Source organism: Chiloscyllium plagiosum, unplaced genomic scaffold (genome assembly GCF_037043375.1).
Source record: "Chiloscyllium plagiosum isolate Xiang-an unplaced genomic scaffold, Cpla_swu_hap1 HiC_scaffold_8, whole genome shotgun sequence".
Classification (NCBI taxonomy): Eukaryota; Metazoa; Chordata; class Chondrichthyes; order Orectolobiformes; family Hemiscylliidae; genus Chiloscyllium; species Chiloscyllium plagiosum.
The window spans coordinates 12,121,346-12,145,324 of NW_028270146.1; the positions used below are offsets into that span (position 1 = coordinate 12,121,346).

A 23,979-nucleotide genomic window follows, 5' to 3' on the forward strand; every position below is an offset into this window, starting at 1 on the left:
GAGCTGCCAGAGAATGTGGTGGAGGCTGGTACAATTGCAACATTTCAGAGGTATTTGGATGGGTATATGATTAGGAAGGGTTTGGAGGGATATGGGCCGGGTGCAGGCAGGTGGGACTAGATTGGGTTGTGATATCTAGTCGGCATGGACAGGTTGGACCGAAGGGTCTGTTTCCATGCTGTACATCTCTATGACTCTCTGACTCTATTATGAGGGGCATAGACAGGAGGGGTAGGAAGACACACCGTTTCTATTAGTAGAGGGGCAAGTTACCAGGGACATGATGTTAAGGTGAGAGGTAGAAAGATGAAAGGGAATTTGAGAACAAATGGTTTCATTCAGAGCGTAGTGAGGGGGCGTGTCTGGAACTAACTGCCTGGAAGGCTGGTTGAGGTAGAACCTTTTGTACCATGCAAGCAATATTGAGACTTTCCCTTGAATTACCATCTCCTCTGGGCTGTGAGCTAAGAGCTGGAAAACAGGATTAGAGCGCTCTGGTCTTTATTGACCGGCATGAACACAGTGGGCCGAATGGACGCGTCCTGTGCTGACATGTCTGCCTGTAATCATTGTGCCTACATGAGCAGGTGAGAGACTTGGAATTTTGCAGTGAGTAATTCCCTTCCTGACTCCCCACAGTTTGTCCACCAACTACCGAGTTGAAGTCAGGAATACAGTGGAACATTTCCCACTTGACTGGTTGGCTACAGCACTGCACTATCCAGGACAAAGTGGTCTGATTGATTCCACCCAGTAAACCACATTGAACGTTCATTCCTATTTCCGCTGAGTCACAGTGGTGGCAATGTGTATCATCTGCAAGGTGCACTGGACTAAGGCAAAGCTACTCCAACAGCACCTTCCAGACCTGTGACCACCTCCACCTCGAAGGACAAAGGCAACAGATAAGGCACTACCACCTACAAGTTGCCTTCCAACCCCCACACGTAGGGCCTGGATGCTGGAGTAAGCCATTCAAGACTGCTCTTCCATTCAGTAAGATGGTCGTGAACCTCATTGCAGTTTTAACTACCCCATAATTTTAACTACCCTCTGAAACTAAAGGTTAACCACATTGATTTGTGGTCTGGAGTCACACGTTGGCCAGACTGGGTGAGGATGGCAGATTTCCTCCCTTAGTGAACCAGAGAGGTTTTTGATACAATCGCTATTAGACCAGTTTCTCAATTCTGGATTTTTACTGAATTCCGATTTCACAGTCTGTCCTGGTAGGATTTGAACCCATGACCCCAGAACATTAGCGTGGGGTTCCAGGGGACATTGCCACTGCCTCTTCAACATCATAGTGTCTGTCCCCACATCAGACCGACTGCAGGAGTTTAAGTGGCTCACCATCATCACCTCAAGGGGCATTTAGGGATGGTGTTGAGTAAGCAATGTCCATCTTCCATTGGAGAATAAACAAAGAAGTTGTGAGATATCAGGATTGATGGAGCTTTGTTTGGAGATGGGGATAGGCTCATATGAGCATGTGCGGGCTTGCATACTCTGTACTTTTATTGCAGTTGCCATGGTGCCTTTAAGTGAGTTGATTTGCAAGGGTCAAATTTCAAACTGTCAAAGAATTCATGGTATCTGAACATAGACAAAGGGTCACAGTTTACAAGGCTCAGCACACAGAGCAGAGGCTGGTTCCATCTCCCCCCTCCCCCACCCCCACAATCACTGCTTTTCGCAGAGGGAAAGCTAGAAAGGTAATGTTGCATTTGCATAGTGCCTTCCAAAGTGCTGAGAACCCAAGAGAAATGGGCTGAGTGAGGGACCTGCAACTGGGTTCCAACAACCAGGAAGGCAGAGCCCCATTCCTTGCACCCACTGCCCTGTCTTGGTGCTTCTGTTCCAAGATGTGGAGATGCCGGTGTTGGACAAAGTTAAATCATACGACAGTGGGTTGTCGACCAATATGTTTATTTGTCGTGTGGTTTTTGGCTTCCGTTCCAAGTAAGCCTACGGAGGCCACCAAAGGAGATTTTAAAGGCTGGAGATCAGAGGGAGTGGGGGCTGGGGAAGGGAGAGGGGGTTGAGGAATGAGTGGGGTAGGGACAAGGGATGAGGGGAAGTCAGCAGTAAGAAAGGAGGTGAAGATGATGAATGAGTGGGAGGAGGGGGGGTGTGATGTATGGAAACCTGACCTGCAACATCATGAGTTTACACAAGCAATTTTCATTATAAATTTACAAATGTATGTATTTGGAAATAGATGACTAAAGACAAAATAAGTAACTTCTAAAACAAAAGAAGTGATTTGAATTAATGTCAGCAAATTCCTGATCCAATTATTGCCTTGCCATGTATCCCCTGATAATCCGAAAGCCCCACCTGGGTTGGCTCTTTGTGTAACACCCTGTGAGATCAGTTGGTGAAGAGTAATAAATAACTGGCAGGAATTTTGAGGCATCAGTGAATCAGCTGGCTGATATCCTAAACCTGGAGGATAAATCTGCTGCTGGAATAGCTGTCATTAGAATATCCAACAAAGTGATTCTTTTGCAGTCTAATGTCATTGAGTTTTTCAAAACAGTTTTTTTTAAATTTCTTTTGTGTTGAAGCTGCTGATTTCCCGTTGGCCTGTCAGTTCTATCAGCATTGGGCATACGCTGTGTCTGCCCAGTTAGTTATATGGACTTATGAGACAATGGCAAAGTGCATTCATGTAGTGTCCTTACCACAGGAAAATATACTCACAGGAGCTTAAATCAGACAGCATTTGACACCTAGGGATGATATTTGGGGAGGTACTGAAATTTTTTTTTTCTGTTTTATTAACGAGCATCTTTAAAAAGTTAAACCACACAACATCAGGTTTATAGTCCAACAGGTTTATTTGGAATCACTAGCTTTCAAAAGCAGCACTCCAAAAGCTAGTGATTCCAAATGAACCTGTTGGACTATAACCTGGTGTTGAGATTCTTAATTTTGTCCACACTAGTCCAACACTGGCTCCTCCCACATCATCCTTAAAAAGAGGAAGAGAATAGGGAAGGGAGTCTGGAGTTTAGGGACCAGATAGCTGAAGTCATAACGAATGGGATAGTGGTGAAAATTTGGAACTCTCAGAATGGTAGGAGAGGAAATCCCAATTCAGTGGAGTCCTTCCTCGACCAACATCCAGGTGACAAAAGGGAGTGTTCCTTTCCTTAAACCCTGGGTGGATTGGGTCAGTCCAGTTGGTTCATGTCAGTAAATTGGAGTTTTCCAAACAGAATAAAAAACAGAAATTGCAGGAAAAGCTCAGCAAGTCTATGGAGAGAAATTAGAGTTAACATATTGGGTCCAGTGACCTTCCTCTGACCTGTTCTTAATTGTTTCAAAATATTGTAGGCGAGAGGTGGCGATCGAACTTGTTTGGTGCCTCTTCTGGTGTTGTAGTACTGCAGTTTGTCAAAGTCCAGTGAGGAGGCTAGTGTGGAAAAGGAGTCCTGTCAAACTGTCAAAGCTAGAGATGCTACCAGCCCCTAACAGGGTAATGTGAGCCACTGGGGACTGGTGAGGGCTCAGCGCTGATAAATCCTGCCTTTTGTCACTGGGCTGCTTCAGATTGACTGAACAGTTAACCTTTTGGAGATGCAGGTCAAATATATAGACATTTCCACTGTGCTCCTGTGAGCTTTGCTGACTGTGGGATATATTCCCTTGAGCAAGTAAGCTGCCAGTTCCAGCCTTACACCTGAATCTTGAGCATGGAATCTATTGCTGCAGTTAGAACGAGAGCTGAGAGCAGTAAGAGATCATTCAGCCCTTGAAGCCTGCTCCACCATTTAATACAATCATGGCTGATCTCCTCTCCAGCTCAAATCCATTTTCCTGCCTGGTTTCCGTGACCCTTCAATACATTTCTAATTAAAAATCTGTCTGTCTATCTCAAATTTCCGCAATGTCCCAGCATGCACTGAAACAGTGAATTCCGCAGGTTCACGACCCTCTGAGAGAAGTGATTTCTCTTCAACTCTTTTCAATCTGCTTTTTATCTTAAGACAATGATTTCTCATTCTAGCTTTCCATGGGCAGCACGGTGGCTCAGTGGTTAGCACTACTGCCTCTCAGTGCCAGGGACCCAGGTTCGATTCCCGCCTTGGGTGACTGTCTGTGTGGAGTTTGCACATTCGCGGTGTGTCTGTGTGGGTTTTCTCTGCATGATCCAGTTTCCTCCCCACAGTCCAAAGATGTGTAGGCCAGGATGAATTGGCCAAGCTAAATTGCCATAGTGTTAGGTGCATTAGTCAGAGGGAAATGGGACTGGGTGGGTTACTTTTCAGAGGGTCGATGTGGACTTGTTGGGCTGAAGGGCCTGTTTCCACATTGTAGGGAATCTAATCTAATCTTCCCACACAAGAGGAAATGTCCTCTCTACATCTACTTTGTCACTCCCCTTTTTATCATCACATGCACCTCAATAAGATTTCCCCTCGTTCTTCTCAACTCCAGTAAGTAGAGGCCTAAACGTGAACTCTGATTTCTCTCCACAGACTTGCTGAGCTTTTCCAGCAATTCCTAAAACAACACAAACATCTCTGGAGTCGATCTGATGAGCCTATTTCGGGGCAGCACTGGTGGATTGTTGCACGCGGAGATGATCCAACCAGAAAACCTGTGAACTTGATGTTTATTATTGTCCACCAATTGGTGTCCGGTTTGCTTGTTTCTAAATAGTGATCATACCGGGTAGTTCCTGAAGTGTCCTGAGAACGTGGACAGTGCCTTGTGGAAGCCCTGTCTTCCATTTATCCATGCTGTGGTAAGAAGGTTGAGGTCAAAGCGGCCAGACTATTCCTTTCCTTCTGGTATCAGTTTGCACAACCTTATTTTTCAAGCACTGGGCTTTTTTTCTCCCTGTTGCTACTAGGGATATGGTAATGTTTCAGTTCAGTGGCTAGTTACTATGCTACAGCAATGCACCAACAACAGAAGTATAGTTTAAGCACCTCATAGCTTCATTCCCATAGGTGAGTGCTGGTGGTTCATCCTGAGGGTCACCACACCTCAGGTGAGGGGTTAGGTCAAGAAAGCAGACCCTTTCTGATAGCCTCAACTGTTGCAGGGATTGAACCCATGCTGTCTGCATCACAGGCCAGCTGTCTAGCCAACTGAGCTACCTGTTGCGAGGCTTGTTATGACAGAGGAGTCCTAAAAACTTCTTAGAAATTTGCATTTATGAGACATCTTTTATCACCTCTGGTCTTCCAAAGCTTGTGGGAAAACTAGCAACCGATTTGCACTCAGCAAGCTCCCAGGGGTAAATATTGGTCAGGGCACCAGGGAGAACCCCCTTACACTTCTTTGGAATAGTGCTGTGGGATCTTACCCACCCAGGGTAACAACATTGCAGTACCCTCTCAGGACCGTGTTACTATTGACACGGGTGAACCCGGAGAGTGGAACCCCACCCTTCGGACTCAAAGCGCACTCCCTACTGTACCACAGTCATTGTCCTTCTTGTGAAAGACTCTTGTTTAAAATGCAAAACCAAGTGGGTTGAAGGGAACTGGACAAGACGAAAGGAAGCCATTAAGAGCTTCGTTGGTTTTCAATCTGTGAGGATTCACACTCGGAATTAACTCAATGAGACCATCACAAAGTAGGAATAGGAGTAAGCTGTTCAATTCTCCTGCCCTTTGCCTTGATTTCTTGACTGATCAAGGATCTCTCGTGCTCGCGCGCTCTCTCTCTCTCTCTCTCTCGTATTTAAGTAAGCCAGGTGGATCTCATAGAATGAGATCCCTGTTTGGGGTTGTTAATCCAGGAGGCATGGAAGACTGCAGATGCTGGAGTTCAGAGTCAAAAACTGTGGTGTGGAAAAGCACAGCCAGTCAGGCAGCATCTGAGCACCAGGAGAATTGACATTTTGAGCATAAGCCCTTTAGGAATGTGGGTGTGCCCAAGGGGGCTGAGAGATAAATGGGAGGGGTGTGGGGCTGGTGGGGAAGCTAGCTGGGAATGTGATAGTTTGGATGAAGGTGGGGGGGTGGGGTGATGGTGATAAGTCAGAGCAGATAGATAGGAAGGAAGATGAACAGGGAGGACAGTTCAAGAGGGTGGTGTCAAGTTGGAGGGTTGGATTTGGAATAAGGTGGGGGAAGGGGAGATGAGGAAACTGGACTCATGCAGATTTTGCCAATCAGGGAGCTCTGTTTGACAAACAGGAACAAGAGTATCAGTTGCTCTGTTCACTGAGAGCTGGCTCTGAGGCTTCTCCATGTGTAAATAATGGGGGAATGGCTGATGGGATACTGGCCTCTGTGGAGTTATTTCATATTGGCTCTGTGATTCTCTGGTATTTGGAAGAGAGTGACTGAGAATCTGGTCTAAAGAGACATGTTTTAAGAAAGGCTTTAAACAAATAGTGGAATGTCGAGGGCTGGAGAAGTTTGAGCACTGGAATTCGAGTGAGGATAGAAGATGGAAGAAGATGAGGGAGCCATGCAACAATGGAGATTGGGGAGTATGATGGGGATGGGGGTGTGATATAGCCTGTACCTGAAATAAGGTGCATGAGGCTATGAAAAGAGGGATGAGAATTTTCCATCGAACACTTTGAGCTGGGAGCCAGCCTAGAATAAACAACCTCCTGGTTTGCAGTGGTAATGAAAGGTGTGTCACCACCATTATCCAAATCCATTTTGGGATTGGTGGTCAATACTAGGTTAACCAACAGCGGTCCCATCTGTAAAGTGTGTGGAGAAGGGAACATTCAACTGAGAGGCTTAAATAAGAACAAAAAGTGCTGGAGAAACTCAGCAGGTCAGGCAGCATTTAGGAGAGAGAAACCGAGTTAGCGTATATCGAGTCTAGTGTGATTCTTCTTCAGAAGTGGAATGATGTGTTAATTTGGCTTTTTTTCAGCACAGAGTTTCTCCAGCGACTTCTGTTTTCATCTCCATTTTCCCACATCCACGGTATTTGCCTTATTTGAGAAGCCCCTCCTGTTGAGGGGGACTTTTGGAGTTTGAATCCTGTGTTATGTTACAGCACTGCCTTCATGTGTGGCTTGTGACACACTAATGTACTATTACAGGTATCTCCACTCACCTACCCCGAACCCCCCCCCCCCCCCCCCCCCCCGAACCCACCCCCCATACCACCCAGAGAACCATAGAACATAGAACAGTACAGCACAGAACAGGCCCTTCAGCCCACCATGTTGTGCCGACCACTGATCCTCATGTATGCACCCTCAAATTTCTGTGACCATATGTATGTCGAGGAGTCTCTTAAATGTCCCCAATGACCCTGCCTCCACAACTGCTGCTGGCAACGCATTCCACGCTCTCTCAACTCTAAATGGTCAACTTCATGTTTCGCTTTAGAATGCACATTTTTCGGAGATTGGGAGAGAGGAAATTTGTTATACGTGGAACAGGAACTAGACAGGCTCTCACCACTCCCCTCGGACTCCACCCAATTAACTGATGTTAAAATACTTGAGAAAAAGAAATATTTTTCTTCAAAGGTGTCAAGAGGAGCAAGGAGGAAGTGAGTGTTTGTGCTTGGGAAAATGCTCTGCTTCCTCTCCCCATTCAGTGACTTTCTATCATCTTTGAGAATGGACTGCAGAATGATTAATGCTCGGATGATATTGGCAAACGTGGATATTTGATTGCTAAGTAAATATATTAACGGGAAGTTCACTCCTTTGGAAGTAATCCAGACTTTTATTGTGTGTTTTATTAACAGGAGTGTCTGCAGCAATTGGTGGTAATGAGTTTGCCAAATGTGCTAACGATTGCTAAAGATCCCCTTTCAGGTGAGTGATTTCAGGCCTTGACCAGTGATGGCCCATTGCAAGTTTGATTTTGCCTGTTCTTTCTTGTCTCTGTAACTCATACTGGGCCAACTGGCTGTGGAAATCTTTTGATATCCTGCACAATTTGGTCATCCTTAATGTGGGTCAGTAAGGGTCAGTGAGGAATCCAACCGTGCAATGGCACAAGTCGCACTCTGATCCATCTCTTAACTGACAACTGTTCGTTTCCACTGTGTGCACATATACTGTGTCACAAGATGTTATCCTCTATAATTTGAGATCCGATGCATGCACAAATGGCATTGAACCTATGGTATGGAAAGCTCTACACAACTGGAGCTTTCCTCCCTTCATGGCTGCTGTAAACTTGAAAGGGTTCACAAAAGATTTCCAAAGATGTTATAAAAAACAAAAGTTGCTGGAAAAGCTCAGTAGGTCTGACAGCATCTGTGAAGAGAAATCAGAGTTAGTGTTTTTGGTTCAGTCACCCTTCCTCAGAACTGACAGTAGCTAGGAAAATAGATGTTTCTGGAGTTGGAGGGTTTGAGCTACAGGGAGAGGCTGTTTTCCCTGGAGCGTCGCAGGCTGAGGGGTGACCTTTTAAAGAGGTTTATAAAGTCATGAGGGGCATGGATAGGAAAAATAGACAAAGTCTTTTCCCTGGGGTGGGGTAATGCAGAACTAGAATTCACCTCTCTCCAATGAGAATTTAAAACAAAAACACAAATTGTTGGAGAAACTCAGCAAGTCTGGCAGCATTTGTGGGAAGAAAGAGTGTCGAGTCTCGTGACTTGATTTTGAGTTAGCTGTGCTTATTAAATGTTCTAATGCAGCTACAACACTGGCAATGAGCCAACAAAGTTGTCCCATCCCCAAAAAACAGGAGAATTAATTTCAGCCCAATTAGTCCCCCTCCGTCAATCCTTGATGATCAGCAAGGTGATGCAGGCATTGTTTGACAGTGCTATCAAACACCTTCAGTATATTTAAGATAGAGATCGTTGGGTTTTTGATTGGCAAGGGGATCAAGGGTTATAGGGAGGAAGCAGGAGAATGAAACTTACTAGCCATGATTGAATGGCAGAGCAGACTTGATGGGCTGAATGGCCTAATCTCTGCTCTTATGGTTTAACCTGTTCACTGATGCTCTGTTTGGCTTGTGCCTTGACCACTCCGCTTCTGATCTCAATACAGCCTTGGTCTAAATATGGAGGAAACAGCTGAGTTCCAGAGGCTAACTGAAAGTGACCGTTTGAGTTTTAGGGAGCATTTGACTGAGTACAGCATCGGGGAACTCTAGTAAATCTGAGGTCAAGGAGAATTGGAGAAAACTCTCCACTGGTTGGAGTCACACCTGACATGTAAGAAGATGGTTATGGTTGTTGGAGGTTAGGCATCTCAGCTCCAGGACATCTCTGCAGGAGTTCCTCAGGGTAGTGCCCTAGGCCCAACCATCTTCAGCTGCTTCATCAATGATCTTCACTCCATAAGGTCAGAAGTGCGGATGTTTGTTGATTAATGGTGAAGTATTAAACCTCCATTTGTATCTCCTCAGATTCATACCCAAGTGCTCCCATGTCCACGTTCACCAGACCTGGACGTTACCCTGGTCAGAGAATCAAAAACATGGGCACAGCCTCAGGATAAACTGCCAATCATTCAGGGAAATGAAGTGACATTTCTTTACCCAAACAGTTGTGAACCTTTGTGATTCTCAACCCCAAAGGCTGTGCAGCTCCATCATTGGATAGACAGATTTTTTGAGGTTTTGGGAATAATTGGGGAGCAGGTGAAGCCCAAGGTCAGCCATAATTATATTGAACGACGGTGAAACCTCAACAGGATGTATTTTGTACTCCTGCTAATTCTTAGATTCTTACAGCAACTAACATTTTCACCCTGGGAGTGTCAGACAATGATCATCTATACAAGGCGAGAGTGAACCAACCTGCCTTAACAGCATTGCCAGCACCAGATTCCTCACCATTAATGGCCTGGGGCTGAGGTTACTGCTGTCAAGGAACTGAACTGGCTCTGTTGTCGGAATAATGTGGCTACAAGAGGCAGACAGAGGGGGGAAAAAAAAAGTTGGAAAGCTTAAATAAAATCCTAGAGATGTACAGCACGAAAACAGACCCTTTGGTCCAACCTGTCCATGCCAACCAGATTCCCAAGACAATCTAGTCCAATTTGCCAGCACCTGCTCCATATCCCTCCAAACCCTTCCTAATCATATACCCGTCCAGGTGCCTTTTAAATGTTGCAATTGTACCAGCCTCCACCACTTCCTCTAGCAGCTCATTCCATACACATACCACCCTCTGTGTGAAAAAGTTGTCCCTTTTATATCTTTCCACACTCACCCTAAACCTATGCCCTCTAGTTCTGGACTCGCCCACCACAGGGAAAAGACTTTGTCTATTTATCCTATCCATGACCCTCATGATTTTATAAACCTTTTGAGGTCACCCCTCAGCCTTCGACGCTCCAGGGAAAACAGCCCCAGCCTATTCAACCTCTCCTTATAGCTCAAATCCTCCAACCCTGGCAACATCCTTGTAAATCTTTTCTGAACCCTTTCATGTTTCACAACCTCCTTCCAATAGGAAGGAGACCAGAATTGCACGCAATATTCCAACAGTGGCCGAACCAGTGTCCTGTACAGCTGCAACATGACCTCCCAACTCCTGTACTCAATACTCTGACCAATAAAGGAAAGCATACCAAATGCCTTCTTCACTATCCTATCTACCTGCGACTCCACTTTCAAGGAGCAATGAACCTGCACTCCAAGGTCTCTTTGTTCAGCAACACTCCCTAAGACCTTACCATTAAGTGTATAAGTCCTGCTCTGATTTGTTTTCCCAAAATGCAGCACCTTGCATTTATCAAAGTTAAATGCCATCAGCCACTCCTGTATTCTTTCACAGGACAAGGGTGACCAGGCTAGGCCTGCATTTATTGTCCATCCCTGACTGTTGTTGAGAGTCAGAGTCAATCACATTGCTGCTGGGTGTGGAGCACAGTTGACGATATTGGAAATGGGGCAGAGCTTTAGGAACTTTCTGATCCAGATTCCACTTGTCGGCAGACACCTGGCCATCCTCTTGGCTGTTTCCTGTGTGCTGGGAAGCTCCAGGCCAAAGGTGCCACCTGTCCTGACTGGCCTGAAGGAAAACTGCAGCTAGAGAGCCGCGGGGAGCACTGACCGCTCCAATGCAGCCAGTCCGTGGCGTTGCAGATCCAGTGCTGATGGAAAGACTGGGAGATGGGAGTGGCCGAGGTGAGCGAATGCTCAACAACTCTGGGTCAACAGTGACATAACCAAGAAATGAGATCAGAAAATGCTGGAAATACTCAGCACATCTGGCTGGACTTCCAGTTTTTAATCTTCTGTAATGATCCTGTAAAATGTTACTTGGGACTGAGAGTTACAGCGCCACACCCCTCCCAGCTGTGAGCATCGCCCCAGAGGGAGTCGGGACTTAGCTGGGAAAGTCCAGCTCCATTGTTGATTGCTTTCCTCGGATTGCTGCAGTTCCACCACATCTGATGACATTACTGAGTACATTGAGTTGCTTGTTGTTTATTGGGTAGCTTACAGCCACAGGTCTTCCTCCCTTCTGGGACCAACCTCCAGTCTGTTGGCAATTAAATGGTCAATCAAGGAATCTGTGCCCCAGGAATGGGCAGTGCCTGGGGAATCTGTGCCCCAGGAATGGGCAGTGCCTGGGGAATCTGTGCCCCAGGAATGGGCAGTGTGCAGTGAACTGAAGAACCAGCCCTGTAATTCAGACCATTATACACTAAACCTGAAGGATCTAGATGTAATGGAGGTATATTCCTGACATTCTCTCAGTAATGCAGTGGATTCTGTTGCTAAAACAATGCACTAAATGTTCTCGACACAAATCTGTTCATATCTTTTGCTGTCAGGGAATGGGTGTGGGTGTATCCTGGGTTAATTGGTGACCTAGATTCTTTCCATAATCAACCTGTAAAGAATTTTAAATACTGCATTGTTTCCAAGTTAATGATGATAGCTGACATAGCTTTGATGTATTTGCCTTAGCTCAAAGGTGACATTCTTGCCCAATTCAAAAGCTGATTGGTTCAAATCCCAGAGTCTTTAACTCAGCATGGAATCCTCTACAGCATGCAAACAGGTCATTTGGTCCATCCAGGTCACACTGACCTTCTAACAGACCCACCCCCACCACCCTATCCCTGCATTTCCCATGGTGAATCACCTAATCTGCACACCTAACCTGGTTACTATGGGGCAATGTAGCATAGCCAATCCACCTAACCTGCGCATGTTTGGACTCTGGGAGGAAACCTACGCAGACACGGAGAATGTGCAAACTCCACACAGACAGTCGCCCGAGGCTGGAATTGAACCGGGTACTTGGCACAGTGAGGTAGCAGTACTAACTGCTGAGCCACCATGCTGCCCATAATCTAGGGTTTCATTTTGGCAGCAGGGCAATGAAGGAATAAGGAGTAGGGAGGGACGATGGATTTGGGGTCAAAGTGGGGCTGTGGGACTCTGTGCTGCTCAGATAGTCTCTTGAGCCTGTCTCTATTACAGCAGTGACAATACCTCAGCACAGTTTATTGTAGACAGGCAGGAGGCTGGAAGAACACAGCAAGCCAGGCAGCATCAGGAGGTGGAGATGTCTGACATTTCAGGTATAACCCTTCAGACTTCTCTTCCTCCTGATGCTCCCTGGCTTGCTGTGCACTTCCAGCCCTCTGCCTGTCTACTTTGGAGTCCAACATCTGCAAGGTTTTTTTTGTCTCAGTACAGTTTATTAGTTGTATTGCATTTGGGGCTATCCTGGGAGGTACTTTTATAAGTAAAAGGTGTTTTTACCCTTTGATAGGAACCATTATTATTCTATCAAAGAAAGAACACAGCAGCTGCTCAGGATGGCTTGGAGCGGAGTTATACTGCTGAACCTGCACACACACACTCTGGTTTTGAGGGAACACTTTGATGCATTAACAAAGCAGGAATCTGGTTGGGCACAGAGAGGTGTTAATGAGGAATGTACTTATTAGTACAAAAGCAGAAATGCCAAATTTCAGAACGAATGCAACAGTTTCTAGAGGAGGTGGAGGAGGAAAGGGAGCTGGGAGGTTGACACATTTGATTCTGAAAGACTCAGGAGTTGCCATGGAGAAAGCACAGCCTCTCCAAGTTAACAGGAGTCTCACTGCAGGTGTCTGAGTTCAGAAGACGCATTCGTGATAAATGCAGTGCTCCAGTTTGCACCAGATACTTTTACATTTTAACTCCTACAAAGGGAAATAGTCCCAGGTGGAATTCCATCTCAACAATTACATTCATTACTCCATTACACAGCTTGCAGTGTTCATGTCGGCTTGGAACTACTTAACAGACCTGTTGATTTGAAAGGCAGCATCTCCACACTGCAGGATCTCTACACCCTGCAGGCTTCCTGCCTTTTGCCCAAAACGTCGATTTTTCTGCTCCTTGGATGCTGCCTGACCTGCTTTTCCAGCACCACTCTAATCCAGACTCTGGTTTCCAGCTTCTGCAGTCCTTGTTTTTACCCTGTTGATTTGATAGTTTGAGCACAGATTCATCTTTGTACTCCCTGGAGTGCAGTTGATTAATTGAAGGGCCCTCTTGTTGGCGCAGTGGTAGTGTCCCTGCCCCTAGACTGGGAAGCACAGGTTCAGGTCCCACCTACTCCAGAAGTCTGTAATAACATCCAATTAGGAAAAATATAGATGCTTAATTGAGGTATTTTAAAATATTTCAAATAATAGGAGTTGAGAGGATGGGGCAATTTATTTCCGAACTGAGAGTCAATGGAGACAGGGATAGCAATGACGAGGTGTTGAATAATGGAGCAGGGTTGAGGGGATTGCTCCTGGTCTCTTACACATTCAACATTAAGTTCAAATTTCACAGTGCTTCACACTAAACAACTCTAACTGTAGAAAAATGACCATGTCATGCAAAGCCAATTGCTGTAGTAATCTCCTTTTTGGAGAAGGCAATTTACTATCCTGACCTGGTCAGGGATATCTTTGTCTGGCTCCAGTCCCACAGGGATATGGTTGACTCCTAACTGAAGTGGGCAAAAGTGAGGACTGCAGATGCTGGAGATGAGAGTCTAGATTAGAGTGGCGCTGGAAAAGCGCAGCAGGTCAGGCAGCATCCGAGGAGCAGGAAAATCTTTTGTGGCCTAACCAATCTCCTGGGCAAAAGTGAGGACTGAAGATGCTGGAGATCAGAGTCTAGATTAGAGTAGTGCTGGAAAAGCACATCCTCGGATGCTGCCTGACCTGCTGTGCTTTTTCATAACTATTCTAAGCTAGACTCTTGTCTCCTAACTGAAATGACCTTGTAAAACACTGACTTACATTTAAACCACGAGAAAGGATGTGTTGGTTGGATGTTGAGTTTAAGGCAGGTTGCAGGTTCTCAAACTCAGCAGGAAATGGTACTTCAGACATGAATCAAAGGCTGCCCTTGACCTTTTACTGCAAGATACACATGTTGTTTGACCTCTGCAGGAAAGTCCTCGAGTGCCAAGTCTCCTCGACTTTGATAGCAGTCACGTTGATACATTTCCTTTTATGACCGCTTATCATAAGCTCTTAACTACATGCCAACAATAATGTTAATTTATCCCACATTGGTCATTAACGTAAACCTTGCTTAAACGTGAACTCCCATTCTTAATGTCCTTTTGGATAGTGCACAAGGTACAGATCCCAGTCTGCAGCAACCCCAACTCTCCGTGAATTTGAAAACTGATTTCGGAGATTATTTGACAGGCTCATCCTCTAACATCGAAACACTTCCTCTCCTTCGTTCGAAGGCCAAATAAGTCAGCTGACCAAACTGTGTTTATTTTTATTTCATGGAGAGGGTTAAAAGTGAATCTGGTTGTGGTTTCTTTGGCAGGATGGGAGCCCATTGTCAGTTTGGAGTGTTTTTACTGTGAGGCACCTCGGTGGGATAGTGAATGTTTGTTAGTTTAACATTAGCTCCACTCTTTTATTTTAGTAAACATTGGATTTAAGAGCAATAGTGGGAATGTTTTCATCAGCCTGTTTTTAACCTGCTGGAATTACAACTTCCTCTGACCGTAAATATAGAACAGTTCAACAATAGACTACAGTTTCTGGGTATGTCTGGCTTATGGTTTTAAAAGTGTCTTCTTTACTTTTTTTTGTTTCAAAGTTCATGGCTGATTACAAATCTCCCTTTTCTTGTGTAGTGTACAGGCCAATGCCCACCCTGTTTGAGCCTTAACAGTTTTTCCTATAGTTCGTAGAAACATAGAAGATAGGAGCAGGAGTAGGCTATTTGGCCCATCGAGCCTGTTCCGCCATTCAGTACAATCATAGCTGATTGTCCAGTTCAGTTCCCAGATTTTCCCCATCCCCTTTGATCTCTTTAGCGCGAAGAACTACATCCAACTTAGAATCATTTGAATTCTTACAGTGTGGAAACAGGCCATTCAGCCCATCAAGTACACATCAACCTTCCAAAGAGCAACCCATCTAGACCTTAGCCCCCTACCCTTTCCCTGTAACCTGCATTTCCCATGGCTAATCCATCCAGCCTGCATATCCCTGGGCACTGTGCAATTTAACATGGCCAATCCACCCTCATCTTTGCACTGTGGGAGGAAACTGGAACACCTGGAGGAAGCTCAGGCAGACACACAGGGAGAATGTGCAAATTCCACATGGACAGTCACCCAAAGGTGGGGTTAAACCTGGATCCCTGACATTGTGAAGGAGCACTGCCAACCACTCAGCCACCGTGCCACCCAGTTCTTCACGAAATTATTCCATGATTTGGCCTCAACTGCTTTCTGTGAAAGAAAATTCCACAGGCTCACCATTCTCTGGGTGAAATTTCTCTTCATCCCAGTCCTAAATGGACTCCTTGATTATCAGGAACATCCTTTCCACATCTCCCCTGTCTAGTCCAGTTAGGTTTCTATGATTCCTGAACTGCACTGAATATAACGCTAACTGAAACAAAAACAGAAGTTGCTGGAGAAACTCTGCAGGTCTGGCAGCGTTTGTAAGAAGAAAGCAGAGTTCACATTTTAAAACAGGATTCTGATGAAGAGTTACCTAACAGATCCAGTCTGTCCTGATGTGTCAGTCCTGCTATCTCAGGAACCAGTCTGGTTTGTGCTCACAGCACACAAACTAGCCATTCATCCCAACAGCTCTGTCAGTGTATAGGTTCCACATGAACCTTCCCACCCCTCTTTTCATCTTTCCTCATCAGTGTACCCTTCTCTTCCTTATTTGCTTATCAAGCTTCTCCTTCAATGCACACATCCTTGGGTGCGAAAGAGGTAGTGCAAGGAAGGTGTTCAGGTAGAAAATCAGCTAGGATCTGATGGAGCCAACTCGATGGGCCGAAGGGCCTACTCTTCCTATTTCCTCTGTTCCTATGTAACATGTTCCACAATCTGACCACTCTGAGTAAAGAATTGGATGTGTTTGTGACTATTTTATATTTATGCCTCTTAGTTTTAGACCTACCTGAGAGTGGAAATATCTCCACTTTTATCCAAACTAATCATTTCCTCATCTTAAGAACTTCCAACAGTTCGCATCTCAATCTCCTTTTTTCTCGCAAGGAGGGAAAAAAAGCCCAGCGTGCTTAATCTTTACTCATTCATGTACTTTCCAATTCTAGTGCTTCAGCACATGTTTTGCACCTTCTCCAGTGCTCCTTATTCTCTGGATAATTTGCAGACTGAAGCTGTGAGCACTGTTCCCAACACGGTCAAATCCAGATTCTGTACAAACATAACTTGCATTTCTATAGCAACTTTGTGACTACACTATGCCCCAAAGCACTTTACAGCCAATGAATTGCTTTTCAAACAGGGTGGCATGGTGGATCAGTGGTTAGCACCTCTGCCTCACAGCGCCAGGGACCCGGTTCGGTTCCAGCCTCTGGCGACTGGCTGTGTGGAATTTGCACGTTCTCCCAGTGTCTGCGTGGGTTTCCTCCCACAGTCCAAAGATGTGCAGGTCAGGTGAATTGGCCATAGTGTTAGGTGTTTTAGTCAGATAAATGTAGGGGAATAAGCCTGGGTGGGTTACTCCTCAGAGAGTCGGTGTGGATTTGTTAGGCCGAAGGGCCTTTTTCCACACTATGGACTCTGAGACCAGATAATCTCGTTTGTGTGAACCTAACCGGGGGATAAATATTGGTCTGGACACTGAGGATAATTTTAGTTTCTTTTCCTCCTTTGAACATTTAGTTCTTATCTATCCACCAGTGAGAACAGATGGGCCTCCCCACTTTAACTCCTCACCTGAAGGTTGACATGTCCAACAGTGGAGCACACCCTCAGTACTGTAACTGGAGTATCAGCCTAGGTTTTAGTGTTTGGATGCCTTTCAAGATCATTTCTTTCACAGTTTACAGGCTTCCTAATCATATAATGTCCCACCCCATTAATTAGCTTTCACAGCCAATTTCAGTGAAGTGAAATCGACCTGGCAATGAAATCAACCTGGCCCATTTAATCTCCTCTTGCAACCAGTTTCCTCTCATGGGCTTTAAAGCCATCCCATTAATCTTCTTGGGCGTTCTGCATAAAAAATAAAAATTGAGCCGCCAAAGTTAATCATGTCAACAGTTGCACTCTGAATTGAAGGGTTATGCATCCAAATCCCACTCTCGGGACTTGAGCACATAATTCAGTCAGACGTTCCAATGCATTGGTTGGGAGGTGCTGCACTGTTGAGGATGCTTACCTCTCGACTGGGACATTAGACCGATTCTGTGTCTGACCCCTCAGCTGGAAATGTACGATCGTGTGGCAGTATTTTGAAGGAGAGTTGGTGAATTCTTACTGGTATTGGTACCAGTTTCTATCTCTTACTGACAGCAGCAAATAGAGACTAACTGGTCATTGCCTCTGTGCACAGTGAGATCCCACAATAATGAAATAAAAGATCATTTACTCAGTTTTCTAAACAGCCCCAAACATCCACATCAGGCAATAACTAGGTACTTTAATGAGGGTGAAGGGCTTATGCTCGCAACGTCACTCCTCTGCTCATCGGATGCTGCCTGACTGGCTGTGCTTTTCCAACACCACAATGTTTGACCCTTAGTTTAATGACTTGTGTGAAAGACCAGTATTGGCTGGAATTCAGCCCTTTTTATGTTTCTCAAAGGACATGAACCCACCACATCAAGATGTGGTCTGGAGGCAGTGGGGTTAGAGGGTTTAAGTGTTAACCAGAGCTCAGGTGCGAGTTCACTTTCAGATGGGATATTAAACTGTTGCCCTGTTTGTCCACTCAGTTGGATATTAGCCATCTTGTGGCACTGTTAAAAGAAGCTCAGGGATTTCTTCCTTGTGTCCTTGCCAATATTTATTCCTACATCGCAAAACGTCATTATCCACTGTTTGTGAGAGTTGGCTGCTTCATGTCCTACAGTACAACACTTGACTGTGTTTCAAAACTACGTAATGGGTTGTTGTTAGATACAGAATCTGCAAAAGCTGTAGTGAAAGCAGGTGCCATTTTTTTGAACCAGCTGTACCTCAGCTAATATCCAGTGAGCCAGAAATGTGTTACAAACCCCACCTAAATCTCAATTCGCTGGGCAGTAACCGAGATTAAAATTTTGGTGTATTTTATTAAGCTGGTTATTTTTACAAATCTAAGAATGAATAACTTTGCAACAGGAGATCATGTGGTGCAGTACTGTCTCAAATACACACATACATATACACACACATACATATACACACAGATATGCACACACACATCATTCTGCTATAACGTGAGTTTCGTTAATGTGATACGATTGACGAATTGGGGACACTGTTTCTATAATGCGAGCTTTTAAAGAGTGTGTTGGTTATAATGTGATTCCAGCTGCTATCTCTCAATTTTCTTATAACACAGGGTTGCACAAGAACAGAACTACTGCATTATAGCCGGACTGACTAATACACCTATACATATTGTTTGGGAAGTAGTTCATACTAAAACTTCCTTCCATTTAAATTTGCTACAGGAAAGAGTATGGATGAAATGAAGAAGGTGTTGTTACTGATGCTGGGATGTGCTGTACAGGTAAATAGTGATGCCTCATGCTAACAAACTAGCAAAGAGATGAAATGTAGCTTTCTGTCCAGGGTGTTCTCTTTAATTCAAAAGTGAACTTTTCAAGAAGGGTACCTTGCACCTGCAGTTTGTAATTTCTTGTGTTGAATCTTTAGCTTCATTGTGAAGAGTACAAGAAATGGGAAGGTGGAATGCTCTTTGTTTCTCATCTATTAGCAATCCCAAAAAAATAGTGTGGAGGAGCCTAAATCAGAAAGCTGCTTACTGTTGGAAAACTGTTGTACGTGAGCTGGGCAACTCTGTGTAGCTTCCTATTATGTCGCAGCAACATCCATGTTTCTGTAAGCACCTCTAGTTCAGTTTCAGAAAGTGGCATTGAACCATGGGATCTGAGTGTGTTGGCAGCAGAGGATGCCATTCCACCCACTTTGTCTGTTCCTTCCCCTTGGTGCTTTATGGCACTCGTTTCAGTAATGGAACAGAACTGGCTGGAATGGTATATCCAAGCAGGCAAACCAGACCTGGTCACACTCAGACAATGGGCAGGACCCTCACTGACTGCTGGAGAGGAATCTGTTCCACTGAACTGCCATCTCTCTCTTTTTCAATTGGATCCCACGATACAATGCAGTAAGGGAAGGTCAGGTGCAAAGGAGCTATGTGATAGATCAGGCAAAAAGCACCACATTTTTTGATTCTGATCTCCAACATCTGCAGTCTTCACTTTCTCCCCCGGTAAGTCAGGCAGTCAGACAGGATATTGGGAGGAGTTCAACTGACTGACGTCAAATCAATTGGCACATCTCAGAAAGCTGAAAGGAATCTTCTTCTTGTGTTTGTGAACAGTTACTGATCGTGAATATAATACCTGTGCCCTAGCTCCATTTTATTTATGTTAAATGTTTGAAATGCTGATGTATATTCAAAGTACAATTTGAATCTATGTTCTGCTTCTTCACTGCCACCACGACCTCAACCCTGATCCCAGTGTGAACGGAAGGAAGAATTCATTGAAAGAATCAAGCAACTTGACATTACAACTCAGACAGCCATTGTTACTCACATACAAGAGGTAAGTGCATCTAAATGGTCTCATTGCTGTCTGTAACAGACAAGTGGATCATGCAGAATGCAAGGTTGTGAGTGGACGTGGTAGATGGACTCCTTGTTCTGATGTAAAGAAACTTAATTCTTAGACTTTGGCCATCACTAGCAAGGCTGGGAATTAATGCCCATCCTTTCATGCTCTGTGATGATGTGACACCTTCCTGAACCAATAGCACATCTGTTATACTTGGTTGTGGCTGCAACTCCTGGCTGGTTGTGTCTCCTACGTTGCAACAGTAGCTACATTTTAAAAATATTTAATTAAATGTGAGACAATTTGAGATCTCCATTGGTCATGAAAGGACAGTGTTGACACATACCTGTCTTCCCAAGCACTGCTGTGTGGCCTCTTCCTTATCTTTGTGTTGTTGTTCATAATGTTTCTCCAATTTCCCAATGCTTTCTCATTAGTGGGACAGCAAGTCTCTGTTCATGTGTTAAAACTGGAAGATATTGAACTGTTTGGACACTTTGTGGTTTAATGTTTTACCAGTGGCTTTGGAAAAGCAACCAAGCACTGCTTTTAGGGAGATGGGATAGAGGACCTATTGCCTTTTGCCTTGCTGGAGTGCCTAGTTGAAAGAGATTAGGGGGCCCTGTCCTAATAATTGCCAAGCAACTTTTTTTTTTCTGGTCTTAATTTCTGTGTAACCAAACCGAGGGAGATAGAGGGAGAAAAATCTCTAAAGCTTGTTGGAAAGGGAACTCTGCCTGTGTGTGTGTGTGTGTGTCTCCCTCTCTCCGTCTCTGTCTCTCCACCCTTTTTGTTTTTTAGCTCATTGGCCAGTAAAGGTTTCTTAGCGGTTTAAAGCATATTTAGTTCAAATTCCTGATTATACCTTAGATTTTAACCAGTTTTGCAATTTGTTTTAACAGTTTTATAACAAAGGGGTTAATTTTTGAGTTTATTAAAGGAACCAGTGAAAGTCTCTTTTATTCTGGGCGCAGTACATAAGGGAAACAATTGGCCATTTTGGTGTTTAAGTCAAAACATTTATGCGCATGGCTGGGGATTGGTTAGCTCAGTCGGTCGGACAGCCAGTTTGCAATGCAGAGTGGCGCTAAAAGGGTGGGTTATATTCCCGTATGGGCTGCAGTTAATATGAAGGATTCTCCCCTGACCTGAGACATGGTGACCGTCACGTTAAACCACCACCAGTCTTCTCTGTCTGGGAGGGCAACCTATGGTCCGGTAGGGCTATGGTAACTTTACCTTTTACTGATGGAGTAAAGGGGTTTGATTACTGGTGCGATTACCACCATCACAGTCACAACCTTCTTCTTTGTATTTGTGTTGACCTTTTTAGTGATTAACATGTACCTCCGTGACAAGAGAATATGTCCTCTGCCCAGGGTGATGAGTTTAACTTTCACTTTCTATCCCCCAGCATCTCAGCTGCAAAGTTTCAACCATTTCAGTTCACTCTGAATATATCTAGAAACAGCAAAGGCCATGGATACTGCAAAAGCTGACAGTTGGTGATTTGTCCACCAGAACTAACTGCACTCCAAGCCACGACTTCTGGAGGAAGAATGCCTTATCACCTTGGGACCGTCCAACCACACGGCACCAATGTCAATTTCACCAGTTTCCTCATTTCCCCTCGCCCCACCTCATCCCAGGTCTGACTCTCCAACTTGCCACCGCCCTCTTGAACTGTCCTCCCTGTCCATCTTCCTTCCACCTATCTGCTCCACCCTCCACACCAACCTATCAGCATCACCCCCCCCCCCCCCACCCCATCTCCAGCTACCTATAGCCTTCCAAATTATCTTTACCCCAGCCCCCCAACTCCCTGCTATTTATCTCTCAGCTTCACTCCCCACCACCACCACATTCCTGATGAAGGGCTTATGCCTGAAAGTTGACTCTCCTCCTTAGATGCTGCCTGACTGGCTGTGCTTTTCCAGCAACTCCCTTTCTGACTCTGCGCTCTTATCCAGTATAGTAACAACACTGACGTCGACCCGGCAATGTGGAAAAACGTCGTGTCGACAAAAAGTAGGAAAAATCAAACCAGCCAATTACCGGCCCATCAGCCATAATAATAGCGAAGTGAGGAAGGGATCCGTGCAGTCAAGCAACATTTGTAAAGAAATAACCTGCTTATTGATGCTCAGTTAGCACTTAGTTTCCAATGTTGATGAGTATAATTTGTGTTTTATGATCATTTTCATTGCAGCAAAATGTGCTAAGAAGTATAGATTTATACCTCAGGGCTTATCTATTATTCACTCAACAGTTACGTTACCTCTGATTCAATCAGCAGTATCTGATTACAGAACAAAAATACCAAAATAGTCAACCTTGCATTTGGAGACTAATCTACCGGACCTGCTGAATATATTTACATTTTCTGTTTCTATTTAACCCTATCTCCCATCTTAGTTCTTCCTACAGTTTAAAGTTTTATTTTAAATAAGCACATCCTGATTACAAGGGGGAGATGGTGACGTGATGGTTGTTTGTTAACCAGTGAGATAGAGGAGGGTGAACTGATTGATATGGTGTATTTGGATTTTCAGATGTCTTTTGAGAAGGTCCATCATAACAGGGCAAAGTTAAAGCACATAGGGGTAATATACTGACAAGGATCAAGGATTGGAAGGCAGACAGGATACAGAGAGGGGAGTAAATGGGTCTTTTTTCCAAGCAGTGGCTAGTGGGGTACCCTAAAAATGAGTGCATGGACCCCAGCATTTCATAGTATATGAGAGTGAACCAAATGCAAGTTGAGAAGGGGAGTCCTTCATAGTGATCTCCACCAGTATGGGAATTGAACCCACTTTGTTAGACCCTCAGCTGGGGTATTGTGTACAGTTGTGGGTACCACATTTTGGGTAAGATGTGAACTCATTGGAAAGAATGCAGAAGTGATTTCCACATTATCCAGAATGATTGAAGAAGTTGGGACTGTTGTCCTGGGAGGGAAGGAAGCGGAGTGGGGATCTGATGGAGGATTTCAGATCAGGAGCGGGCTGGCTAAAGTAGATGGGGAGAAGCAGTTTTGTAAAAGAAAAATAAGCAGGAGGGAATAAGATTTTAAGTGATGTGCAAAGACGCAAGGGTGGTGTAGGAGAGGGGGAAAATCTTTTTCACAGCAAGTAGTTAGATTTGGGGGTATACTTCCTGGAAATGTGGTGGAGGCTGGTTCAGTTGAGGCATTCAAGAGGGCATTGGGTAGTTATGTAGGGATACAGGAAAGGGACTAGAGACTAGAACTGGTGCAGACATGGGCTGAATAGCCTCCTGCACCATAACAATTCTGCAATTCTATGATTTTGTGATCAGTGTGCAAGCATACCTTGGGGGGTGTGTGTGTGTGTGTGTGTTCGTGTTCATTCCCCTGCGTGTGTGTTCCATTCACTTGTTAATGTTCTGGCTTGTCAGTGAGCAGATATAATTATACGCTTTGCAAATTGTTACATTTCTTCAATGAATAACAAAGATTAAAAAATGTGCCTCTAATGATTGTGGAGTAAGTCATGCCACACATGGTGATTACATAATCTCAAAGGATGTTTGTGTGTGTCTGTGAATGTGATTTTGTTGTTTGTTCTGAGCTCATCAGATGGAGATTGTGATCTCCAGGGGATGGGTTTTCCACCCTTGGGGCAAAAGTAGTACCTCTCCCAAAATACTTTGGGAAGTCCTGAGGAAGTTTCCTGCTGGGATTGATTTGGGCATTCAGTCTGATCCCCCGAAGCTCCCGCACTGTCAATTTGGGGTCAAGGTCAAGTCCACACCCAACCCCATCAAAGTACTTGATCGGGAATACAGGCAGATGATGTTTCTTTTCGGAAAAATCAAAACTGGAGTAAAATAGTTATTAGATTTAGATTCAGATTGTATTGTCACATGCACTCAAGTGCAGGAGTACAGTGAAAAGTGCATAATGTCATCACATGGCGCCATCTTGGGTACAAAGGTATCCACGTACAAGAAAAATTTGGTGCAAAGTTGCAAAAGAAACAAAGGTAAACAATTATAGAATCAT

The 23,979-nt window shown here is 44.7% G+C and overlaps 1 protein-coding gene across 1 annotated transcript in view; it reads left to right on the top strand.

Annotated features, from left to right (window-relative positions):
• Positions 1–23,979, top strand: part of LOC122553347 (protein Daple-like) — a 271,352-nt gene that overhangs the window by 129,742 nt on the left and 117,631 nt on the right. The window contains exons 4-6 of the mRNA XM_043696930.2: positions 7,693–7,762; positions 18,825–18,883; positions 19,863–19,946. Coding sequence (XP_043552865.2) covers positions 7,693–7,762; positions 18,825–18,883; positions 19,863–19,946 — 213 coding nt within the window. The remainder of the gene's footprint in view (positions 1–7,692; positions 7,763–18,824; positions 18,884–19,862; positions 19,947–23,979) is intronic.